We start from the raw sequence: 26,853 nt of genomic DNA on the forward strand, positions 1-26,853 counted from the left end.
ATGGGAATTCAGCCAGAAAAACGGGAGCAAGAAAGAAGCGACATCGGGGAATCAGTCTTTCCGGAAACTGATCCGATTTCTTTATTTTTGGGCTTGCTTATATACCTTTTGTTACACATAGGGATGAATACAGAGTCACGCGGGAGTCAGCAGTCCTGACCTTTATCAAAATCAGGTGCTTCACATAAATGTATAAAAAAGGTACATCATCTTCTGGCCATGAGTGAGACCTGCTGACATTTTATGATCCTTTCTTTCTGATAACCAAAAAACTTATTTCTTCCAAGGGTGTTTTTTCTTAAACCAGGCACCACCCTCCAAATAAAGTTACATTCCTATAGGGTGAGGGTGTAGTGAGTTACAATCAAGAAAGGAATTTATTTAACCCAAGGTTAACATGATTAGTCTTAAAGGTTAACACTTATTTCTCGTATATGCTTAAAGGTTAATACTTATTTCTCCTATATGTTAGTTATATTCATTATAAGGGTAGGGAACATGGAGATTTAGCAGCAAACATCAGCCCAAAAAATGAAAATCCTTTCACCAATGTTCCCCTTGAGATCTATTTAGTCTTAAGATAGTGATAAAGTTACATTTTTACATAGCAAGGGCACAGTGATTTATAACAAAGTACAGTGATCTATTACAAAAGAGAAAATCCATTAACTCAAAAAGTCTAGTATTGCTAACATCAAAAACTACTATATTTCCTTTTCTATATTCCAAATACATTGATTTATATATTCCCAGATGCCTAAGGATATGGAGGCCTGGTGGCAATCATTGACTCAACAAGAAGAAAAAGCCCTATGCTAATTAAGACTCTCAAAATACTCCAAAACTCTCTGTGCTGTTTATGGTTAAGAGGTAGTAAACAATCATGTGCCTAGTGGCAGCAGTATGGATAATCCTGTCACACAAGCTAGTCTGTCAGCAGAGAGGTTTGACCTGAGACATCCTTGTCCCACCCAGAGCAGGGAATTAGCAGCAATTATTGACACAACAAATGAAAAACCCTTCACCAATATAACTCCTAACCAACCCATTATACTAATAATTTCTAACTCCCCAAAAGAATTTGCCTTTAGTAAGTCTAAAACATCTCGTGCCTCTCAGATTGGGAGGCTGTAAACAATCACATGTGGCCAGACGAACCTATACAGGTGGGCTAGATAACCTTCAGAGGGGTCCGTAAGCTGAAACACTCTTGTCACGCCCAAGAATTTTTATTGCCTTGAGGCTGCACGTTTACTCCTTCTCCAAGAAAAACGGTTATGGGGGAGAGCCCCCCGTACAGTCAGAGGTGTAGGTGAGAGCATAAAACAGACTCTGGTTTTGGGGTTAGATGCTCAGGAACAGGGGGTTTCCTGAGGCTTGATCACACCTTTGCATATGCCAAGCCTCCTTCCTCATGACCTTTGCCATGGGTGGAGTTCCTCACGATGGCTCCCGGCAAATGTCTTTAGTGATTTGAAATTAATGGCATTTTGTCTTTCCTTTGCCCTCTAGATTTCAAAAACAGAAAAGCACACAGCTAAATGTTGAAAAATTACTCTAGCATCACTGAATTTTATCTCCTTGGCTTCCCTGGCTCTGAAGAACTACACAATATTCTATTTGCCACCTTCTTTTTCTTCTACTCTGTGACATTAATTGGAAACATGGTCATCATCTTGACAGTCTGTGTTGATAAACGTCTTCAGTCCCCCATGTATTTCTTCCTGGGTCACCTCTCTGTCCTAGAGATCCTGATCACATCTGTGGCCGTCCCTGTGATGCTCTGGGGTCTGCTTCTTCCTGGGATGCAGGCAGTATCTTTGAGTGCCTGTTGTGTACAGTTGTATTTGTACTTGTCTTTGGGAACATCAGAGTTGTTACTAATAGGAGCGATGGCTGTGGACCGTTACGTGGCTGTCTGTAACCCTTTGAGATACACCATCATTATGAACAGCCGCACCTGTCTCTGGGTGGTAGTTGTGTCCTGGGTATTTGGCTTCCTGTTTCAAATCTGGCCAGTCTATGCCACGTTCCATCTTACTTTCTGCAAATCGAATGCGCTAGACCATTTTTACTGTGACCGAGGGCAACTGCTCAAACTATCCTGTGATAACAGTCTTTTCACAGAGTTTATTCTGTTTTTAATGGCTGTTTTCATTATTGTTGGTTCGATGATCCCTACAATTATCTCCTACACCTGCATCGTCTCCACCATCCTCAGGATCCCCTCAGGCTCCGGCCGCAGGAAAGCCTTCTCTACCTGTGCCTCCCACTTCGCCTTTGTTGTCATCGGCTACGGCAGCTGCTTGTTCCTCTTCGTGAAGCCCAAGCAAACGCAGGCCGCTGAGTACAACAGGGTAGCATCACTGATGGTTTTAGTGGTGAACCCTTTTCTGAACCCTTTTATCTTCACTCTCCGGAATGACAAATTCATAGAGGCCTTTCGAAATGTCATGAAACGCTGCTATCAACTCCTGAGGGATTAGCTGTGTCCTGAGGATGGACTCATTACCTTGGGCCTGAGTAAGCTGAAAGCACTGATTAAAATCTGAAATAGTCATTTTCATCTGCACACTGTTTGTGATCTACAATTTAACTTTTAAATACTGACATTGCTGCCATTGATAAGTGAATCATTCCTATATGGTAGATTGTTATTTTTTAGGTGCTTATATTCATTAATACATATTAAAATGCTTCTCACAAAATAGATGTAAGAACTGTAAATATACAAGTTATTAAAAAACACTGAGATGTTTGAAAGGGAAAAGCATTCAAAATGTTGTTCATCGTCTTACAGCTGACCTAAATGTTTGATTCTAGGTGCTGGGTCATCCTCACCTATATTGTTCTGTGATTTTTCTGGTTTTCTCATTGCCGGAAGTTCCCTGTATTACTTCCGTGAGTGATACCAAGTCCAACTTCAGGGATCAACGTTATTGAGGCTTCTGCTCCAAGGTTCATCAATGACAGTGACTTCCCTGTAGATTCTCTCGGCCAGCAATTGCTTTCATCCTCTCCTGCTACTCTCTTTCCTCCTTCCTCTCTGTAGCTCTCTTTCTGTGGTTCCAGGTCTTTGATTCGCTTCTGGGCTCTCCTTTTCCTTTCCCCCTCACACACCCCAAGTTTACCACACCATTTTCCAGCTTCTCACAAATGTGTCCTTCTTCCTTTTCTCCAGCATTGCCATTCTCATCATTCCTCTACTCATCACCCTGGTTCCTAACTGACCCCCTGCTTCTTATGTCATTAGCACAATTTTATCAGCATCTTTTTTACAGCGTCTTTGTAATAACAAAATGTTGATAACTAATGTCAATAGTGACTGGTTAAATAAATTATGTTTCGTCTGTATAATAAAATATCTAGCTATAGAAAGATTAAAGAAGCTCTTTCTTAAATAATTAGAAACAATCTTTGGTCTATATTGTAAAGTGAGAAAAGTAAAGTACATTGAATTTATTATTCATCCTTTTGTGTTAGGAAGGAATAGAAATGCATATAGATTCATATTTGCTTATATTTTCATATGAGCGCCATCAGAAAAACCTAATAGATGGTTTACAGTTGGATTACAGTAGTGAGAATTGGAAGATAGAATGAGGAGGGAATCAAGACTTTTCACTCTATGCCCTTCAATATTGTTGTTATTTTATTATTACCTATGTATGTATGCATATGAAAAAGTTAATAAACGCATTTCTCTTATATCTTAAGACGTACTAATTCAGTTTCTCACCCTTGTAAATTAGGATTGTATATTTTAAATGTGTGAGCTTTATCATATGTGAATTGTATCTTTGTAAAACTGGCAACAAAATTGTACGTTAGATGGTGGAAAAATGAAATAGGAATGAAAGGAACTATCTGTTGGGAGAGTGCTGAAATTTTAAACAAGGTTGTTAGGAAAAGTTTGAAAGAGGTGAAGTAGTAAGTCATGAAGACATTAGTTAAAGAACATTCCAGGCATGCAAACAATAAGCAGAGAGATCCCAGGGAAGGCATAAGCAACATGCTGGAATGGAGTAAGCCAAGATGAGTAAGAGAAAATTAAATCAGAGAGGTAATCGAGATTTAGGTCATGTAGAGCCTTGTAAGTCTTTTAAAGACGTTTGTTTTTTTTAGGAGTGAAGGGGAAAACTATTGCAGGGTATTGAAGAATAGTGACAGAATCTGCCTAATACTTTAACAAGATTATTCTGACTCCTGGGTAGGCAATCAGTTGAAGGACGGGAAGAAAGAAGGAGGGAGATCCATTAACTTTTGCTGTATAGGGCACACACACAAAGCTCCAGTGACCTGCAACGGTAAGCTTTTATTTTCATGCATTAGGGTTTCAGCTTATCAAGGCTCGGCTTAGCTGGTGGCTCTGCTGATCAGGAGGGCTTATCTATGAGTCTAAGAATTGGATGGTAGTCAGCTGGTTTATGGCTGGCTCTCCATTGATGTTGCAACTGGGGTATCTTTCCTCTTTCTGGGCCCAGCAGACTCACCTGGGCATGTTTTTCCTATAATGATGGCAGAACACAAGAAAGCCCAGGTGGAAACACTAGCGGCCTCTTAGGACCTGGGCTCAGATCTGGCATACTGAATCTTCAGTCTCATTGTATTGTTCACAGCCAGTTACATGGAAAAATACCCAGAATCAAAGTGTGGATAATATGCTGCTGCAGGACATGAGGCCAGGCAGAGGTTTACCAAGATGTCCTTAATTCTCTTGGCTTGACTAAACTTAAGCTGGGCTTATTCCTGACTCTAGGCCCCTGGCATTTGTATTAGAACACTTGCAATTGTAAAATCTTTTTCTGTTCCTTTGAGATGTAAACTTTTTAAAAAACCTGCTGCCAGTTTTACATCCCAAGGAGGATTTTCTTAGGACTTGGGAGCCATACCTTTGAAACATAATCATCAAGGAAGAAAGTGCCCTTATTCCCAGTCTCTGTGGGAAGGGATGAGCCTGACTTTGATGGATACCAGAAAGCAAGCAGAGATGGACTCATCACAGAAAAACACCTTTTACAAACTCAGGAAAACTCAGTGTGCTCAACATCTGTTGATCAACCTCTCTCGGCTAAAGTCCTTCAGTACTTTTCCAGCAGTTCATGTCTATGGTTAAAAACCCTCCCACTCTTTGAGTGAAGATAGTGCAGACATGGGTTCCCTTTCCTGTTGTGATAACCTTGAATAGTCTTCTGTGCCTGTTTAATGTTGTCCAGGGCAAGTTTTGCTTTGACAGGGATGAAGAGAGTGAATATTTTAGATGATTGTCTAACTAGCCTTCAGTTCAATTCAGTTCAGTCGCTCAGTCGTGCCCGACTCTTTGTGACCCCATGAATCGCAGCATGCCAGGCCTCCCTGTCATAGACCTTTACAATAACTAGGCAACAGGTGATAATCATTTGGATGAAGGTGATGGCAGTAAAGTCTGCTTCTAAAGACTATATTTTATATATAACTAATCTAATATAATATCATCTTCTTTATATCAATCTATCGACAACAGCATTTGTTTGGATTTGACATGAAAAAAGAGATGAGTTAGTGACTATACGTTTTTTGGGGGGGGGAATCTAAAAAACTAGAAGGATAAAATTGTATTAACTGAGATGAAATTCTGTTGACTGAGATGGTACCATGGAATGAGCCAGTTTGGGGGGAATATCAAGAGCTCAGTTATGAACAAATTAAATGTGAGATGTCTAATATTAACTGTCTAAGAGAACATGTTGAGAAGACAGACATAAAGCCCTGGAGTTCAGGGAACTTCAGGCTGGATATATAAATTTGAGAGTGAATGTTCAATTCAGTTCATTTCAGTTGCTCAGTCATGTCTGACTCTTTGCTACCCCATGGACTTCAGCACACTGGGCTTCCCTGTCCATCACCAATCCCGGGAGCTTGCTCAAACTCATGTCCAATGAGTCGGTGATGCCATCCAACCATCTCATCCTCTGTCATCCCCTTCTCCTTCTGCCTGCAATCTTTCCCAGCATTAGGATCTTTTCCAATGAGTCAGTTCTCATCAGGTGGCCAAAGCATTGGAACTTCAGCTTCAACATTAGTCCTTCCAATGAATATTCAGGACTGATTTCCTTTAGGATTGACTGGTTTGATCTCCTTGTAGTCCAAGGGACTCTCAAGAGTCTTCTCCAGCACCACAGTTCATAAACATCAATTCTTCGGTGAACCCAGGGATGGAACCCAGGTCTCCTGCATTGCAGGTGAATTCTTTAACAGCTGAGCCACAAAGGAAGTCAAAGAAGACTGGAGTGGGTAGCCTATCCCTTCTCCACTGGATCTTCCTGATCCAGGAATTGAACTGGGGTCTCCTGCACTGCAGGGGGATTCTTTACCAACTGAGCTATCAGGGAAGCCCAAGAGTGAGTGTAGGTGGTATTTAAAGCTATGAGAATAACTGATTGGCCAAGGGATGAAGCACAGATAAAGAGAATAATAATGCCCTGAGTTTTCAATATTTAGGGACCAACTAATGAATAGGAGTCAGTGAGGGAGACTGGGTAATGACCCGCACAATGGGAGGTAAACCAGAAGAGTCATGTCTTGATATACTACGTCGTATTGTCCTGAGAGGTCAAGTAAGATGACCACTGGATTTCACTATGTGTAGGTTATTGATGACTTTGATCATCTCACAAGAGAAATTCTCATAACACTTTCTTGATAGCTCTAAAACTCACAGAACATCATAAAAATCTTCTATATCTTCAGCTTCTTCTTTGAACGTTACACGGGTCTTTGTGCTGTACTTGAAACAGACTTCCTCTAAGGACACTGTGCACCCAGAGGTCCCCTGAAGTTATATGTACATAGAAGAAGATCTTGTATGTACCAAGGGTGGGAATGCCTTGTAAATGAAGCATTGTGATTGATTCAGTTCTTTGTACCTGCAGTTGAGAGACATTGACCATGAACTGCAGCTTTGGAGATATTCAAATACCTCTGCTGCCTCAGACTCATGGCTGGTAGTGAAGATGGTCTGAAGGAAGCTTGAGGGCCCGCTGCAGGAGACTTTGGTGGATCCTAAATCACCACGTCAGCCAGAGGTGAGGGGAAAGTAGGGGAGAGCTAAGACTTCTACTGCATTGTTACTTGGTCTGTGTTGCGAGAAACTCAGCGGGTGAAATAGGACTAACCGGAAGACAAAGGCTTCTGGAAGTAGGGGGTTGGCAGCAGGGACGATGGGCAAAGGCTGCCTATACCTGATGCCTTCAGTCATCCATCCATCCATGTTGATTTGTCAACACTGAGGACAAGAGGATCAGTGACTTTACTCATGGGACCAGTAGGTCACACAGAGAGGAAGAGGAATTTGTGTGTAAGCCAGAGACAAGGAAAGCATGGCATTGATGTCCAGGGGGCCACAGAAATTTTGAGCCACCTTTCCCTGACTTGGGCAGGTTTTTATTCCCATATTGTAAAGGAGTAAACAGGTTGTGAGAAATGGTGTCTTGCCTACATTCAGCTTCTTGCAAATTAAAGAGCAACTTCTTGGATGAAGATCTCAACTTCAGATCTTCCACAATGTGTGTCCCTGATTGTGTATTGCTGTTGAAATACACACACAGTGTGGATATTATTTCATATATATCTAAAAGAGTTTTGTGAGCCAGGTATTACTGCTTCATGTAATAGGCAAGGGAATCAAGGCACAGAATGAGTAAGAAATCCATATGGATTCACATATCATATTGGATGTACAATCAAAACTCTAATCCAATAATTTATTAAATTTCCATTGCTTTTTAAAAAAAAATAATACCACTGCTTCCCAATAAGGCTACAGTTACTTACCCTTCTAAGGATTTAGCAACCCTCCCCCCATTCTCCAGTGAAAGTGAAAGTCACTCAGTCATGTCTGACTCTTTGGGCCCTGGTGGACTGTAGCCTGCCAGGTTCCTCTGTCCATGGAATTCTTCAGGCAAGAATACTGGAGTGGGTTGCCATTTCCTTCTCCAGGGAATCTTCCTGACCCAGGGATCGAACCTGTGTCTTGTATATTGCAGCTGGATTCTTTACTGTCTGAGCTACTAGGGAAGCCCATTCTCTAGTAATGAACTTAAACCAAAGTCCACATATTTGCTCCCAGCTCCCCTCACCAACAGCCCCATTCCAGCTCCCTGTGGTTAGAACTTGTGTGGAAGTACCGCCTCATCTTGGGGAAAAATTGAGCCGCCCACCAGGGAAACCACTCAGTGTCTACATTTCCTGACTATGAAAGCCTGTGACTTATTCTTTCATAAAACAGGAAGTGTGGCAACCTCAGTTCTCCCTTTGCCACACACAAGGGTTGTGGTTTTCCTTTTGCTGTCAGAATCCTGGGGCTTACCTTAGCTCAGAATTCTGTTCATTCTTTCCTTTACCACACTTTCAACCTCTGCCTTTCTTCCCTGTAGCACTTGCTTGTCACTGACACCATCAGAGAGCTTGTATCTCCACTGAGTTCTAATATCATTCCAACATCCACTCCACCAAGATGCAAATTGTTGGGCTGGCCAAAAAATCATTTGGGATAAACTCTGAATGAAAACTTTTCGGCCTGTTCAATGCTTCTAATAACCTCCTTCATGCAAGTTCTAACACATAATGTATTAATCTCATTTTGAAACATTGTAAGTGGCCATGCTAATTAACCCCAAATTGGGAAGCCTAGGAATATAGAACCAGAGCTCAGTGTTGTAATAAAATATAAAACTGTCATCAATTTAATTCAACATACATAAAGTGATGTTCACAATCATTGTAGTACATTTTTATTAGACATAAATGGTGATCTCTTTACTCGAGTGACTATAATTTCTAGTAGTTTTATGCAAACTTCCCTCATGGCTTCAGTCAGTCAGTTCAGTCACTCAGTTGTGTCTGACTCTTTGCGACCCTATGGACTGCAGCACGCCAGGCTTCCCTGTCCATCACCAACTCCTGGAGCTTGCTCAAACCCATGTCCATTGAGTCAGTGATGCCATCCAATCATCTAATCCTCTGTTGTCCCCTTCTCCTCCTGCCTTCAATCTTTCCCAGCATCAGGGTCTTTTCCAATGACTCTGTTCTTATGGCTTAATTCTTGTTAAATTAAAACACATACGTATTTCTTTTCTCTTTTCCACGTACTGAGAAGGGTCTGTAGCTGATGTCTTCCTGCAAGTACAGAGGACAGATAGGATGTCCACAAGACTTTTCTACCTTTCTCTTGCCTTTCTTTCAGTATGGCCAAATGAGCTCTTTTTCCTCCTGCGTATGGCTTTCCTGTGTTCCTGGAGTTCCCTTTCTACCAAATGCCCACAACTTGGCTCCATCCAATGTCTCCTTGAGCAGTCCTCCTCTTTTTCTAGTCTGTGGTCAGTTGGGCCAGTCCTGGGTCAGGGTGATACCAACCAGTGCTGGCATCTTTGGGGCGAGTAGATTGTACCTGGCAGCATCATCTCTCTAGAACTGCAGGCAGGAATACGTTATGACTACTGGGACCCGAGGAACTATACCAAACTATTAATAAATACTCAACAAACAGGTCATCAAAACCCATTCAAAAGGAGATTCAGGCCAAGACCAAGGAAATATTTAGCTTATTTCTTTAGGACTTTGCTGAAGAACAGAGATTCAGTTTTCTGAAGTGTGGTCATCTTGGGTGTTAGGTAGTCTTCAGAGAGGTTTCCTAGCAGATTCCTGCCCTGCCCAGCTCCCTCTCCATTCCCATGAACAGTGCTGTCTCTGGTCCTAGCTTAGCTCTCAAGACCATTCCTAGGCCTGGCCTCAAAGCAGATTGAAGAGGGCCTCTGCTGTCCCTCCCCAGGTAGGCTGGAGGGTATGAGAACAGGGGTCTCTTGGGAACAAAAGTGAGCTCCAGAAGCTGAGTTTATCCCTCTTCCACTCTTGCTATTCTTTAAATAACGTTCACACCTGCTCAGTCTGCAGTTTCTCCCTGGTAGTATGGTCATGTGCTCTGAGGACAAAACAAAGCCTGTTGATCAGTCAGAAATCCTTGGTTCTATAGAAGCAGACCTCATCTCTGTATCAACCAGTTGTCTCCATCCAACTGAGTCTGTCTCCTGGTGATATTAATAGTATCCAGTCCCCCAAGGTGGAATGCAGAAGCTGATTTCCCCCAATAGCCAAGGACCTCTACTAGTAGACAGATGGATAAAGAGATCATTTGATCAGTTGACCCATGTAGATCCAAAGCCACGGGTGTGTCTCTCACAGGAAATAGGGTCTTGGGGGGTTGCTGATTCAGAATGAGGAGTTTGCCTCAGCTGTGTGTCTGCAAGTATATTTGTGGAGGGCCTGGTGCTTTGGCACTGAGGAGCTATTAGGGGGTTCTCCAGTGACCTGTGGAAGACAGAGGTAGGAATTTGATGTTTTGTGTCTCCCAGATCAGCCCCAATTGCCAATATGATCATCTGCTATCTCTGCTGTATATTTGTTGTTCTTGACAGAGGCCAACAGAGAACTTCATCATTGGGCCTTCTTCTCACAGATACAGCGGCAGGTGATGTTACATGAAGCAGCATCGTATGTCTTTGTTAGGCCTATGGTCACGCAGTGGAAATTCTGAATCGGATTGGTAATGCTAGTTGAGAAAAGAAAGCATGGTTAAGGCCTGCCTTTTCAGCCTGCCTTTTCCTGGTTCTGGTACCCCCTCAGCATCCCCACGGAGAAGGAAATGGCAACCCACTCCAGTATTCTTGCCTGGAGAGTCCCAGGGACAGAGGAGCCTGGTGGGCTTCCATCTATGGGGTCGCACAGAGTCAGACACAACGGAAGCGACTTAGCAGCAGCAGCAGCAGCAACAACCCCAAATCCAGCTCAAAACCGGATGCTTTCCTGTCAGCTCTCCTGTGAGCTTTTATGGGCTCGTTGTCTTGGATGAACTGACTCTGTTTGGTTAGAAACACCTCATGGGTTGATTGTCCTCTTTCCTCCCAGACATACTGTTTCAGTGCTGGAGGCCCTGTGTTTTCAACAGGAGGCCCAGGAGGAGAAGGCGGAAGGAGATTTCTCTTCCTTTCCTGGACACCAGCTGGCTTTATGGAAAACCTGGTTGGTCTTTTCATACCTCTTTTAACTGTCTTTCAGTCTGACAGGAAATAGTCTGGTTTCATGGGACGGTCATAAGTTTTGCAGCCAAGTGGATGCAGGGTCGAACTGCAGCTCTACCACACCCTGGCTTTGTGATATTCAACACATTTCTAAGTCTCTCATCCTCAATTCAGCTGTCTGTTCAGGGGGAATCAATAAAGGCTTTTCCTAATAGCATCATTGCGAATACTACCAGGAATGATGTGTAAAGTGCTTAGCAAGGGCCTGAATGAATGTTTACTTACTCCTCTCTGTGAGCAGCTGGTTATAGTTTGGGGAACTGACTTGCTTTCTATCTGACTCACTGTTTTCATAGGTCCACTGGGAAGTCATGTTCCCCACCATGGCTATGGCCATGGAATAGTACATAGGACATAGATCTTGGGAGTTAAAGTTTAATAGCTTTAAGGCATAGACAACTTGTTTATAATAACCTTTCTTTAGATAGAGAAGCCACATCTGGGGAACTTGTAAGAACTTAGTTAAAAAAAATGTGATCTCAGGGTTAAAAGATACTTATGAGATGTATTAAACATGATATGCATGTGGATTTGTTTGGATCTTGATTTGAACAAAATAATTTGTTGAATGAACAGTCCTCTCTACTCAGAAATATTTGATATTTTCCATAATAAAAAATTTATCCCAAAAATGTGTCTCTGGGAATAAGTGGGTTGGAATAAAGGAGAGGAAGAGAACATGCAGCTAAGTCTCAGCCTTTGTGCTGTTCGAGGATAAACCCACTGAGTCTTGGATCTAGTCTCTAGAGGCAGCTAAGATCCCAGAAAAATGTGAGATGTCCACGTACATGTTGTTAAACTCAGCGTTGTTGATCCAGCGCCACTTTTTGTCTACAGGCTGGTATAATAAGCCAATAAAATACTTCTCAGCACCAGTTATGTCCTGGAGAAATTTCTAGAAATTAAAAAGAGATAAAACAATCAGCAAAAAGTTATTTTCTGTTACTTCCTTCATGCCAATGGGCTCATGATTATATCTGATTCTGGGAACAAGTAAAGGACTCCAGGGCTGGCTATTCCTGGCACTGCCCACAAGCCCTAGAGAAGTGATTCTCATTTTACCCAGAGCATCAAAATCATGCGGTGGTCTTGTTAAAACATAGATTGCTGGGCTCTGGTTTAAGGGTCTGGTGTAAGGGACCAAGAATTTGCATGATGAAAGTGAAGGTGGAGAGTGAAAAAGTTGGCCTAAAGCTCAACATTAAGAAAACAAAGATCATGGCATCTGGTCCCATCACTTCATGGGAAATAGATGGGGAAACAGTGGAAACAGTGTCAGACTTTATTTTGGGGGGCTCCAAAATCACTGCAGATGGTGACTGCAGCCATGAAATTAAAAGATGCTTACTCTTTGGAAGAAAAGTTATGACCAACCTAGATAGCATATTGAAAAGCAGAGACATTACTTTGCCGACTAAGGTCCGTCTAGTCAAGGCTATGGTTTCTCCTGTGGTCATGTATGGATGTGAGAGTTGGACTGTGAAGAAGGCTGAGCACCGAAGAATTGATGCTTTTGAACTGTGGTGTTGGAGAAGACTCTTGAGAGTCCCTTGGACTGCAAGGAGATCCAACCAGTCCATTCTGAAGGAGATCAGCCCTGGGATTTCTTTGGAAGGAATGATGCTAAAGCTGAAACTCCAGTACTTTGGCCACCTCATGCGAAGAGTTGACTCATTGGTAAAGACTCTGATGCTGGAAGGGATTGGGGGCAGGAGGAGAAGGGGACGACAGAGGATGAGATGGCTGGATGGCATCACTGACTCGATGGATGTGAGTCTGAGTGAACTCCGGGTGTTGGTGATGGACAGGGAGGCCTGGTGTGCTCCGATTCATGGGGTCGCAAAGAGTCGGACATGACTGAGCGACTGAACTGAACTGAACAAATTCCCAGGTGATGCTGATGCACTGAAAATGAAGGAGGAGGGGACTATACCATCTAAAAAAGGGTAATTTAAAATACAACTTTCTTTGATCTGCTCTGCATAAGAATGTTTTCATTGCCAGAAGTTTTACATTCCAAATAAGATTGGATCATCTTGGAGAAGGAAACGGCAACCCACTCCAGTATTCTTGCCTGGAGAATCCTGTGGACAGAGAAGCCTGGTGGCCTGCCATCTATGGGGTCGCAGCGAGTCAGACATGACTGAAGCGACTTAGCAGCAGCAATAGCAAGACTGGATTAAGTAAATTCCTTGAATACTTGGCAAGGGAAAACAGGGAGATTTGAAAGTGTGTTGCCAAAGCTGATAATGCCACAAGAAATAATCAGTTGCCAACAAAATTCTGTCTAGTCAAGGCTATGGTTTTTCCAGTAGTCATGTATGGATGTGAGAGTTGGACTGTGAAGAAAGCTGAGCGCTGAAGAATTGATGCTTTTGAACTGTGGTGTTGGAGAAGACTTTTGAGAGTCCGTTAGACTGCAAGGAGATCCAACAAGTCCATCCTAAAGGAGATCAGTCCTGGGTGTTCACTGGAAGGACTGACACTGAAGCTGAAACTCCAATACTTTGGCCACCTGATGCGAAGAACTGACTCATTGGAGAAGACCCTGATGCTGGGAAAGATTGAGGGCAGGAAGAGAAGGGGATGACAGAGGATGAGATGGTTGGATGGCATCAATGACTCAAAAGACATGAGTTTGGGTAAACTCCGGGAGTTGGTGATGGACAGGGAGGCCTGGCATGCTGCGGTTCATGAGGTCACAAAAAGTCAGGCACGACTAAGCGACTGAACTGAACTGAACTGATTTGAGTGCCTGCTAAAATGACAGTGACCTTAGACATCTTACTTCCTGCATTAAATTAATGGGTCACAAGTCACTGTGGCCAGAAACCTGGGAGTCCCCTGGACTCTCCTGTATGCTTCTCACTCCTCCCATTATCAGTGGCTGTCCAAGCCCACTTAAGTGTTCTCTCCATCCCCATGATTGCTGCCTTTATTGCTCCTTTCCTAATACTTTTCTTCCATGAAATAATTATTTTTAAAGCTTGATTACCAGATTTACTCATTTAGTAAACTTTTTTTTGAGTATCTGTTGTGTGCCAGGCATTGTATTAGGTTGGAGATACAGAAATAAATTTGCTTCTTTAAAAAAAAATTTATGATCTAAAATGGGTTGGCAAGATATGGGCAATGGGTCAAATTCAGACTGGAGCAAATTTTTATAAACAAGGTTTTAATGGAACAAGCCGTGGCAATTTGTTGCAGATTGTGTATAGCTGCTTTTGAACTATGATGGCACTATGAAGTAGTTGTGACAGAGGACATATGACCTGAAACGTGTAAAATATACACCATCTATGTTTTAAAAAAATGTTTGCTGACCCATGTTCTAAAACAAGGGTTCTTAACCCTTCTATCTCTTGCTGGAAGCAGGGATGGTTTCTACACGGATCTATAAAACCGCTGGAATTTTATTAAAAATATTGTGCTTATGTAATGTTTCTGGAAAGAGAGGAATAGATTTCATCACCATTTCTAAAACCTCAGTTATCCCAACATGTTGAAAATCTGCAGATCTAATAAGAGAAGATAGACGAGTTGACCAGCATAGTAGGGCATCCCAGGTATAGTGCTTTTAGGAAATATGTATTAGATATGGACCAGAAGGGCTTCCCCCATGGCTCAGAGGTAAAGAATCCACCTTCAATGAAGGAGCCACAGGAGATGCGGGTTGGATCCTTGGGTCAGGAAGATCCCCTGGAGGAGGGCATGGCAACCCACTGTGGTATTCTTGCCTGGAGAGTCCCATGGACAGAGGGGCCTGGTGGGCTACAGTCCATGGGGTCTCATAGAGTCACATGTGACTGAAGCAACTTAGCATGCATGCATGCCCAGGGAGAAAGGAGGAAGTGAATAATTATACCTGGATTTCGGAGTTTATATAATAAAGACTGTAGATGAGGTAATATGTGAGATGGATTTGGGGAGACAGTTACTGTAAGGCAAGTGCTAGGAGCGGGGTGTGTGTGTCGGGGGGTGGGGTGGTCAGGGTTGGACTTCCTGGAACAGGAAGCATTAGATCACAGGCCGACTGCAGAGTGTGCGTGCGTGCTCAGTCACTTCAGTTGTGTCCGACTTTTTGTGACCGACCCCATGGACCGTAGCCCGTCAGGCTCCTCTGTCCATTGGATTCTCCAGGCAAGAATACTGGAGTAAGTTTCCATTTCCTCCTTCAGGGGCTCTTCCCAACCCAGGGATGAAGCCCGCTCTTCTTCATTTCCTGCATTGGCAGGCGAGTTCTTTACCACTAGCGCCACAGGCTGGAGCATCTGTGGAACTACAAGATGCTGAATTCGGTTGGTGCAGAAATAGGAGGGAGGTGGGTTCAGAGACAGGATTGGAGAGAAGGCAGAGGCTGGACCATACAAGGCTTACATGTCATGTTAGGGAAACTGGACTTTAACTCACTTCGTTCTGGAAAATGGCACAGATAGTTTAGAGCCCTAGAGCAATTAGTAAGTCAGATCTGTGGAGGAGAGGTAAGAAGTGGCAAAACTAGGGGCAAGGAGAGAAATTAGAAAAATCCCAAAGAAATCCAGGGGAGAGCTGAATGATTTGCTGTGGAGATAGCAGGGAAAGAACTTGGTTAGCAGCTAATTTAGGAGGAAAGCGAAAAGGCAAAGTCCCAGAAAACTGTCAGTGTTCCATTTCAGTTGACATGATGACTCACCAGTATTTGGGGTACAAGAGGAGGAGCAGTTGGAGTTGTTTCAAGCATGGTATGTTTGTGGTGGCTTTGAGACATCAAAGTGGAATGTGATACACTTCCTGGTCTAGGGAAGGGAACTGAAGATATGGATATGAGTCATTAGCAAGCCATTGGTGTGATGAGCTTTTTCTGGGCTTAGCATGAGTGTAAGTGTAATTGGCAGAGAATGCCAAGGATGGCTTTTGAGATGCATCAAGTCTTAAGGGTTTAGTAAAGGAACAGAGGTTATGGACTTCCTTTCTCATTCTCCTCTTTTCTTCTTTCCTTTTTCTCTTTTTTGCACTCTGTCTTGCTCTTGGTTTTCTACTTTAAGGCACTTTTCTCTTCCCACTTGAGTCCTTAGCCCTAGAGGAGCTGTATCATCACCATCCCTGCTCACTGTTGGGCACCTACTACTGAGATTCACAGAGATGCTCTCATAAACTCTTCAGCACCAGGGACTTTTTAGAGGAAGTGGGAAGGGAAGAGAGGAAAGAAGCTAGAATGCTGTGGCAGCACAATGTCTGCTGCTGCTGAGTCGCTTCAGTCGTGTCTGACTCTGTGCGACGCCGTAGACAGCAGCCTACCAGGCTCCCCTGTCCCTGGGGTTCTCCAGGCAGGAACACTGGAGTGGGGTGCCATTTCCTTCTCCAATGCAGTGCTCAGCAAATACTTAGGGTTTGAAAGAGAGGCAACTGTAAATAAAATTATGGCCTAAAATTTAGTCGCTCAGTTGTGTCCGACTCTTTGCAACCCCCTGGGCTGTAGCTCACCAGGCTCCTCTCTCCATGGGGATTCTCCAAGCAAGAATACTGGAGTGGGTTGCCATTTCCTCCTCCAGGGGATCTTCCCAACCCAGGGACTGAACCTGCAGCTCTTGTCCACTCCTGCATCAGTAGGCAGATTCTTTACCACTAGCAAGCACCACCTGGGAAGACCTAAAGTTGATTAGAGTGTGGGTTTTGGACTTAGAGAGATCTCAATTCAATTCCATGTGCTATCATTTATTGGGTATATGACCTTGATCAAATTATTTTCCTGTGCCCAAATTTTTTATATTTAAATTTTATTCCATTTATTTAAGCACAAAAATTCACTTCTTAAAATCTAATTTTTATTGGAGTATATATAGGTGGTTTCCTAGTTTTCCCATATATAAAATATGAAGAACTATAATTCCTCAGAATTGTTATTATGATAAAAAGAGATAATAAAGCTTTTTTTTATATAGTGTGAGCTATTTTTACTCTCATAATTGCACACCGCAACCCCAATTCTATGACTTGATTCTTTGTTTTGCATATTACTTTGTTATTTTAAAACTTCCTTACTTATTAGGCTGATTGGGATCAAACATTAACAGCTCACCTCTGTGAAGAATTCCATAGTTTTAAAAGCTTTATACACATCAGCTCATTTAGTCATTCCCTGTGTTTTAAATGTCCTGGCCCCTCCCCAACACACTGCTCATGGGAGAGACCATAGAGTGCGGATTTCATTAGCTCAGATGGGTCCGAGGAACACACCCCACTGCTATTGAGAAAAGCCTCCCACCCCGTGTCCATCCCACCCCCACCCATCCCCTCCTCCACAAATCAAATTGCCCCACCAACTCGACTCCACCCACTGAGGCCGGGGAAGGGGATGCTGCTTTTCTCTACCATTCCATGGGCTCACCAGTTTCTCTGGCGTGTTGACAATGGCCAACGTGGATCCTTTTTCTTTGCAAAAGTTCATGCTCTTGTTCCAAGACAATTCCGATTTGGACAAGAAAAAACATCTTCCTTGATGAAAATCCCAGCCCTTGGGGCAGACTACAGAAATCCAAGAAAAGAGAGGATGAGATTAGTGAGATTTTGGATGTGCACCTTGGGAGTGAATCATAAGACAGTAGGATGTGGGTTTCTTTATAATTATTATGCCAATACAATTCTCTTCAATCCAGGAAGAAATTTCATCCACTTTAGCCCCAGTTTCCCTGTCTGTAACATGAAGAGAATGATGATAAGGTCATTATGGCCCCATTGAGTCAAGCAGTTTCATAAGAAAGGAGACAATGGGAAAAGTCTCTAAGAATTCACTACCTAAGAACCCGGAGGTGGAGAGGGCTAAAAGCATGCACTGTACCTGTTCCGTAGCTCTCTGTTGGAGTGAAGCTGACAGTGCCATTCCCTAAAATCTGTGGAACTGAAATGAAAAGAAAACCTGAAGATAGCTGGATGATGGATGTGATGCACAAAGGTCACAGCAGATATCCAGAATGGACAGTGGAATTAACAAGGGACTCTTTGCCTCTCTGTGTTGGAATTTTTCGGATTTTTTTCCTTTGGAACGCCCATCCAACTACTACTATGATTTGACCTGCCTCGGGTCCTATTTTATGTCTCCTTTTTGGTGTCTCATATATACCTTTGACGGGCTTCCCAGGTGCCTCTAGTGGTAAAGAACCCGCCTGATAATGCAGGCGACATAAGAGATGCGAGTTCGACCCCTGGATTTGGAAGATGCTCTGGAGGAGGGCACGGCAAGCCACTCTAGTATTCTTGCCTAGAGAATCCCCATGGACAGAGGAGCCTGGTGGGCTACAATCCATAGTGTTGCAAAGAGTTGGACACGACTGAAATGACTTGGCACACACTCACATATACTTTTGACAGTGTGAAATGCCAAGAAAAAGAGCATGAGAAACGAAGAGGAATAGACGCATTTAGTACCAGAAAGGAAACCTCCCTGTTCTTTCTCATCTATACCTTTTACAGTGTTTTCCCCAAAGAGCTGTTTGGAGCGCTTCTCTCCAGGCTCCACAGAGCACCTTTGCTGCTCTTCCCACTGCTGGTGCCTTAAACCCTATGTGAAAACCCATAGTCCTGATGGGCAGCTCTTGACTCTCTCTCATCAGCAATTATCAGCTCTAAGGACTGTGCTAACTGGAACAAGATTCAGAACTAGAGGATGTTGGCAGGCAAGGAGGCAGATGGACATTCTAGAGGTTTCTGTTTTGTTTTTTGGCTATGCCACATGGCATGTGGGATCTTATTTCCTTGACCAGGGGTTGAATCCATGCCCCCACCCCCACAGCAGAAGCACAGAGTCTTAACCACTGGACTGTCAGGGGAGTCCCCAGAGATTTCCTGTGGGCAGAAGAGTCTATTCATCTCTTTAAACATAAAAGGAGAATCAGTAGGCCTCCAAGAGGCCTCATTATTTTTGGGGAATGCTGGCTGTTGGAGTGAGTAGTTACAGTGGCTCCAGAGGTTGATCAGACTTTTCCTCAATGGACCGGTTGTTTGTCCATGGTGGTTGAAGACCAGTTTAGTTTACCCAGATGCCAGTTAGCTACTTACAATCATATATAAAACATGCAAGTTAGCATTCACTTTTTATTTCAGTCCCCTGCTCAAAGGCTCTTTGTAATATAGCATAACCTGGTTTTCATTAGAAACAATGTGGGGATTATAACTGAACAGAACTGTATACATATTTCATGAGCATTTCCTCCTTTTGGCTCACTGTGCTTACTGGGTGCCTCGGGTGCTACAAAAATGAAGAAAAAAATCATCTTTCTGATAAAGATGTGGTTAGTAATAGGTTTGTCTTAAGAGCAAGTAAGAAGGAGATCCTTGGAAAGGCTTCAGAAGGAGGTGGGGTTCATAAGGAGAGCCATGCCTGACATGTCTTTATCTCCCATAGCTTCTGGCATTGGACTTTGTGCTTTATCGATGATAGCTGACTAATTTCTCCTGTTTTCAGTCTCCTTCTGTGTTTGGTCTAGCATACTGCTTGGCACCAAAAAAAAAGGTGTTGGATATCATTTATGATGATTTTTGTGGGGCATGGGTTTCTTTAAACAATTCTTTAAATGACAGGGTTTATAAAGTACTTTCACATCACATTACACTCAGTTCAGTTCAGTTCAGTCGCTCAGTCGTGTCCGACTCTTTGCGACCCCATGAATCGCAGCATGCCAGGCCTCCCTGTCCATCTAGTTAAATACAAATCATCCTCATTCCCAAGAGGAAAACAGGATCTGAAATTTCACCAAGTCTAGTCTTGGTTTCTCATCTCTAAAAGAAAATAAATTGGAAGATCTTTGTTTTTCTGGGTGTGCCGCATTTATTTTATTTTTCCAGCTTTATTGAGATATCATTGACACGTAACATTGTGTAAGTTTAAATATACAACATGATGATCTCATACATGTACTTATTGCAAAATTATCAACACAATAAGGTTGGTTAACTCCTCCATCACCTCGCATAATCATCTTTTTTTTGTGTCGGGAGAACATTTAGCATCTATTCTTCTAGCAACTTCCTTGCATACAATACACTGTTAGTACTTACAGTCAGTATGTTGTACATAGGAATTTCGGAACTCATTCATCTTATAACAATTATCAGCTCCTTATGAACTCATTCTACAGAAGAATGTCTAGGGGAAGGAGGCTTTGAGAAAGGTCTCTAAGACTTAAGCACAGAAGAACCTGGAGAGGGGAGAGGAGGTTATTGTCATCTACATTACCTGTTCCAGAGCTCTCTGTGGGAATGAAGATGACATTATTTTCACCAAAAATCTGTGGGACTGCAAAGAAAATCAGCTGTTGACTCAGCCTCAAAGGTGGCTGTGCAGTGAGTGTTACAGACAGACGTTACTGTGGGGCTGGTGGGACATAGCGCCTGTCAGTGGGACAGGTTGAGCTCGCTGGCTCGGGTCAGCCAAGATGGGCATGTGCTTCCTGTGGGCATATTCACTCATTCTCATCCTGCTCTCTTATGTGGTAGACACTGCACCTTGAGATTGGGCCATATGGTCGATACCTCTTACCCAAGTGTTGCCTCCAAATCACATTTCCTTCCTCATTTATCTTCCCCACAGGCTTCTGAGGCTGGAGAAGATTTTACTTGCTGCAACTGTGGTAAAATCTTTTGATATGAGGCCTCTTTTTCTGAACATTTGGATGAATTAGTCTCTGTGTACATAAAGGAAAATATCTTGCCCGGTAAAACCCCATTAACCCTTAATGTAGCTCCAGGTGGCACTAGTGGTAAAGGACCTACCTGCTAATGCAAGAGACTTAAAAGACTGGGTTCGATTCCTGGGTTGGGAAGATCCCTGGAGGAGGGCATTGGAGAGGCAACCCACTCCAATATTCTTGCTGGAGAATCCCCATGGACAGAGGAGCCTGGTGGGTCACAGTCCATGGGGTTGCAAAGACTCAGACACAACTGAAGTGACTTAGCACATCCCACAGCTTATCATTGGGTTGGACTGGAGTTGTATTTTCAAATTAGCAACTATAACAAGCACTGCAGAGTACTTCAGCTCAGATTACCCAATGAATATTCTAGTGGCAAAAATTTTGTGTGGAAGTCTAATCATCAGACACCGCTCTGTTTTGTATCTCCAAGGTAGACCAAGGTACCCTGCTCACTGTGTGTGTCTGGGAATGAGAAGGGCCATCAATTGCCCTCAGCTGGAAAGTCTTGGGCATTTAACATTTATATTCAACCCTACATCCTAAGGGAAGAGTCAAGAACAGTACAATCTGAGTTGCGGTAAGAGGTTGATCAGATACTCACAATAAAGCAGAAATAAGGTCATTCCAACAATCTTAAGCACCACTACTATAAGCCCAGAGATTATCATATGCCAGTTCATGATGCAGGAGATGAGGCCGCCTGTGGGCATGAGAGCAGAGTATCACCATCAGAATCTGGGACAAGGCTTCTTTCCAGCGGGGGATGTGCCAGACTCTCAGAGCACCCCTTAGGGGCTGGGAAGCCAGGCATGACATTGATAGGTGCAAGGAGGAGACCCAGCACCCAGCACCCAGAAGACAGGGAGGAGCTTGTGCTCCTCAGGAACCTCTGAACTGGGTGTGCTGCCTCTCCTTCACCATCCCTAGCTCTCAGCCTCAATCCTGTTCCCATCTGTGGCTCTTAAACTCTGTCTGATGAATAAATCCTCTCCTGGACTTTGAGAACCCTTAACCTTGAAATGATCCTTGCTCCCTGGGCCTTTCATCTGTAGTCTTGGCCATATGGTCAAAGCTCTCAGAAGTCACTGTCTTCAGAAAACTATGCCAGGAGTCCGACAGACGGGACAAGTGTCCCTGAGGTCCTTGGCTTGGGAGCAGAGCCAACAATCTGTGTAGAGAGGACACGCAGAGACTCACCTGATGTCCCCCTGGAAGGCTGGTCTGGTCTGCAGGTGGGGATCTTTCCCAGTGCCCTTGTGCTTGGTGTGGCAGGTGGAGGCCCTTCCAGTGAGAACAGGCTCCTTGTGTGTGGGCAGTGTCCTTCCTTCCTTACGTAGTCTCTGTCTCACCAGCATCCCTGAGCAAACACTTCTTCCTGTTCAGTGTTCTTGGCCAAGGAGCGGGAGGGGCTAGGAGGCGAAGGGAGTAGCCTCTGAAAGAGGAAGGTCCCCGCCAAAGGGGTTCTCATAGAGGGGAATGATTGCAGGATTATTTAGGAAATGGAATATCTTAATGCCGACTTGTTCTGTGTGTCTGAATCTCCTTGAAATAGAGTGGAAAGAAAATGTAGTAAAATGTTAACAGATACGAGTCTGGGTGAAGAGTGTCTGTGAGTTATTTATTCGGACTTTCCTTACAACATGTCTGCAAATATGAAATTGTCAAAATAAAAAAATTTAAGAAGTTCATCTGAAGTCACTACATTTAATAAGGAGGTCTTCATATGTCCCATTGGTTCCATAACTGCAACCTGTCTCTCTGCTCAGTCCCCTTTATCGTGGACTCCTCCTCTCTGGTCCCACCCAACCGCCCATCTCCCTGGCCTCATGCCTCGAGAATGTGGTGACTATTCAGTATTTCATGAGCATGGTGCTCTGCTGGATACAGGGGGTCTGGTGAGGGTGAATAATACCAAAGTCTTACTATCAAGGATATATTACATCTGAAGGTTTCCTTTTATTATACTTTTCCTCCTGTAAGGGCTATGTGTACTCATTGGGGCTTCCCTGATGGCTCAGATGGTAAGGAATCTGCCTGCAGTGCAGGAGACCTAGGCTCGATCCCTGAGTTAGGAATATCCCCTGGAGAAGGGAATGGCAACCCACTCCAGTATTCTTACCTGCAGAATTCCATGGACAGAGGGGCCTAGTGGGATACAGTGCATGGGATTATAAAGAGTCAGACACGACTGGGTGATGAACACACACTAATTACAAAAAGCGGTCAGAGGAGCTTTCCTGGTGGTCCAGTGGCTAAGACCCTGTGCTCCTAATGCACATGGCCCAGGTTCGATCCCTGGTCAGGGAGCTGGATTCTGCACGCCACAACTAAAAAACCCACCTGCTCCAATGAAGATCAAAGAAACTGCTTGTCCCAACTAAGACCCGGTGCAGCCAAATAAATAAATAAATATTTTAAAAAGTGGTTAGAAAATACTGGCAAGGAAAATTGAGAAAATAATGTTCATAAAATTTTACATTTAGCAATAGTTGCTGTTAACATCTCTGGGTGTGTATACTTTATAGATGAGCAGATAGATAAGAAGATAGATATATCGATATATAGATAGGTACTGGGTTGTTTAGAAAACTGGGATCATACTATATATATTATTTGTAATCTAGGCTCTATAGGTTAAACTCACACTGTATTACATGTATCCCTTCAAGTCGAAATATAGATTTTTGATGATATATTATTATTGCATATACACTTATATGATTTATTCAACAATTGGACCACTGTAATTCTTCTAGTAAAATGTATCTTCTGACTAGTTTCACTTTTCACTGAGATGTTCCACAGACAACCCAGTGTGTACGTACCCTCGAATGTATTATTTACCATCCTCTGCTAAAACGGGGCTTCCCTTATGGCTCAGTGGTAAAGAATCCACCCACAATGTGGAAGACCTGGGTTCGAGCCCTGGGCTGGGAAGATCCCCTGGAGAAGGAAAAGGCTACCCACTCCAGTATTCTGGCCTGGAGAATTCCCTGGACTGTATAGTCCACGGGGTCGCAAACAGTCGGAGACGACTGAGCGACTGTCACTCACTGCTAAAACATGTTAAGTTCCTTATCTCTGGATGGGAAGACCATCTATTCAGTTGCCCATAGCTTTAAATTAGGGTATTATCCTTGGTTTCTCTCTCTCCCCTCCTTCCCATCCAATCAAACTCTAAGTCACGATGATTCTCTTTCCTTGGAGCTTCTCAACCTGCCTTCTCCTCCACTTCCTCAATGCTGCCTTGTCCCCGGTCTCCACCTGCTCGCTCCTTGATCTTCTCAGCAATGTCTAAAGAAACCTCTGTGCCATCATCTTGCTTTAGCAATTCTCCGCTCTTCAGCAGTAATGATCTTTCTAAAATGCAGACTTGACCCTATCATTCCTGTGATGAAATATTTTAGTTACTTTCCATTGCTCTTAGGATAATCTGAAGAGTTGGAGCCTGGAGGTGAGGGGTGGCTCTTGAATCAGCAGAAGGGAGGATTTGGAGCCTGTGGAGAGATGGTCAGGTTCTAGAACAGAGATCCCAGGGAGATGTTCACATTTGGCTTTCACGTTGTGTAGTGGCTCAGTGAATAAATTAGAAGTTCTGCTGCTGAGGACAGTTATCCAATTGGGTAGGGAGGACATGACTTCATTTCTATCAAGCTGTCACAGCATCAGCCAGAAGAAACTGTGTTCAGCAATCAGACTTTCTGCTCAGGTTGTCTGTAGCCTGGCAAAACAGAACCAGAGAAAATAAAATACTTCCCCTATCTTCCTTCATCAGATCTTACACTATTTAACACATCCAATATTTATCTAGACCCATCACATGTTTGAATGTTGGGGAAAGCTCCCTAACCTCCTACTTCAAAGTTTAATATGTAGGAAAAAAAAAATCAGTGGATGTGTGAGGATATAGTAACTCAAAATAAGGTGAGCATTATGGAAAAAAAAAAGATCCAGTGACTGTCTGCGAAATAAAGTCATTATTGTTGTTGCTGTTCAGTCACTAAGTCGTGTCCAACTCTTTGTGACCCCATGGACTGAAACATGCCAGGCTTCCCTGTCCTCCACTGTCTCCCACAGTTCGCTCAAGTTTATGTCCATTGAGTCGATTGTAAGACATAGGAAATGTTGGAAAATGTCTCACTTATGTTTTCATTCAGAGTTTAGAGAACACTGAAAAGAATGTCACCTAATATAATGAAATTAATAAACAAATGCCAAAAGAGGTAAATATAGTTAGAGGGGAAAGAAAGAGAGGTGTGTTTTCAGATCTAGCAGATCAGGTGCATATGTTGTGGTTTGCAAAAGAGAAAACATGAAGGCTGAATAAACAGCAGCAATAATCAAAGAAATTGTGGGAGAAAATATAATCGAAAAAGCTGAAAGTTAGGCAAAATCCATGAAAATAGATTCAAACCTGCATAATTCTGGTGATTTCTTTAAATTAAAAAAAAAATAGGTAATATGTATTCTAGAAGCTTCTAGATAGGACAACCTAATAAAGAAGTAAAATACTATTTTTCATATTTTTGTTCAGAAATTCTAGGTCCCAGAAGATGATAAATCAATATTTAAGGTTCTGAACATTGTGATTTAGGAACTAACAATATGTCAAGTGCAATACAGAATTAAACTCATGATTATACTCATGAGTTCCGCACAGCCCCCACTCTCTCCATACCAGGAGCTCTCAGAGAATTTCTGTGGTCCCCAGACATGGGCATAATCAATAGGAAGCTTAGTAGGATGGAAGTGTCTACCCTTCTGTATAGTTTGGAAATTCAGCAGCTTTCAGAACTCTGCAGTACTATATGCACCAGTGTATACTAGTCCAGCATTGCATTCACTTTTTAAAAAAAATTAATTTTTACTGGAATCGCAAAGAGTCGGACACGACTGAGCGACTGAACTGAACTGAGAGTTGTTTTACCATGTTGTGTTAATTTCTACTGTACAGCAAAGTGAATCAGCCATACATACAAGTGTATCCCCTACTGAGCATTACAACAACATTCTGAGTTATTCAACCTAAATAACACCTTCTTAAGAGTTTATCTCAGGGTCCTTTCTCTCAGTTCCTCATTTCTTTTCTGCTCAAACAGAAAAATACTCTCTCATATCCCATTAAGGAGAGGCTGCAAATTGGTAGCAGAGATTGCAAACTGGGGCCCCACAGATTGCAGCAATATTTTGTTTGATAAGCAGAAAGAAATTTGAATTAACATTTTGAAGTTTGAGAGATCTCTATAGCCACCTAGGTATTGAGAAGATCTGACACTATTGAGATTATGTTCCCTCAGGGCAGCAGTTGGCTTGATGAGGGGTGAGGGCTCAGTCCTCTGTTTCTAGTCCCCACCTCATTGGAAGGAACCCAGTTACCAGCTATTGTCATGCTCACATAGCTATTTGTTTCCCCCTGGAGTAGAGCAAGTGTTGTTTAAAGTCATGCCTCTATTGAAAGAGGGAAAACAAAAGGAAGAATGAAGAGTCTACATGCTTTCAGAAAAATGGGAGAGAATATTTTTCCTTTTTGCAAAAAAGTAAACGATATTTTATGTGTCTTTGCCAAAGAATAAAACGGGAGACAGTTATGAAGCAAATTAAGGGACAACTGCTTCATAGAAAAGACATATGATGAAAATTCAATTAACAGGAAGCACTAGAATTTCCACAGTTGATTTCTGAATGCAAACAAAATAGGTTTCCCAAATGCTTTTGTGAAAAAGTGACCATAAAATCCTTTACAGACAACAGATTTCTGAAAGATTGTCTACGGAGTGAAGGCGACATTATGTGGCTTAAACAGAATCAAACATTCATGAATATATTATACTCAGGAATACTGTCACTTAGAATATTGGCTGAGAACTTGCTGGAAAGTGAAAGTCACTCAGTCATGCTATACAGTCCAGGGAATTCTCCAGGCCAGAATACTGGAGTGGATAGCATTTCCGTTCTCCAGGGGATCTTCCCAACCCAGGGATCAAACCCAGGTCTCCCATGTTGCAGGTGAATTCTTTACCAGCTGATCCACAAGGGAAGCCCAAGAATACTAGAGTGGGTAGCCTATCCCT

At 42.9% G+C, this 26,853-nt stretch overlaps 2 protein-coding genes across 2 annotated transcripts; one reads left to right on the forward strand and one right to left on the reverse strand.

Moving 5' to 3' along the window:
• Window positions 1-1,541: 1,541 nt before the first annotated feature.
• LOC138080343 (olfactory receptor 9A4-like) lies at window positions 1,542-2,486 on the forward strand. Its single transcript, XM_068973333.1, has one exon. It carries the CDS (start codon window positions 1,542-1,544, stop codon window positions 2,484-2,486), a length of 945 nt encoding a protein of 314 aa, XP_068829434.1.
• Window positions 2,487-10,470: 7,984 nt separating this feature from the next.
• CLEC5A (C-type lectin domain containing 5A) lies at window positions 10,471-22,080 on the reverse strand. The gene is made up of 7 exons (XM_068973453.1): window positions 21,980-22,080; window positions 21,384-21,482; window positions 20,326-20,385; window positions 17,932-17,991; window positions 17,482-17,618; window positions 11,903-12,009; window positions 10,471-10,585 (listed from the first exon to the last, which is right to left on the reverse strand). The coding sequence occupies exons 2-7, from the start codon at window positions 21,460-21,462 to the stop codon at window positions 10,471-10,473; spliced, it is 558 nt and encodes a 185-aa protein (XP_068829554.1). The 5' UTR covers window positions 21,463-21,482; window positions 21,980-22,080.
• Window positions 22,081-26,853: the final 4,773 nt, after the last annotated feature.

This window comes from Capricornis sumatraensis, chromosome 5 (assembly GCF_032405125.1).
Source record: "Capricornis sumatraensis isolate serow.1 chromosome 5, serow.2, whole genome shotgun sequence".
NCBI lineage: Eukaryota > Metazoa > Chordata > Mammalia > Artiodactyla > Bovidae > Capricornis > Capricornis sumatraensis.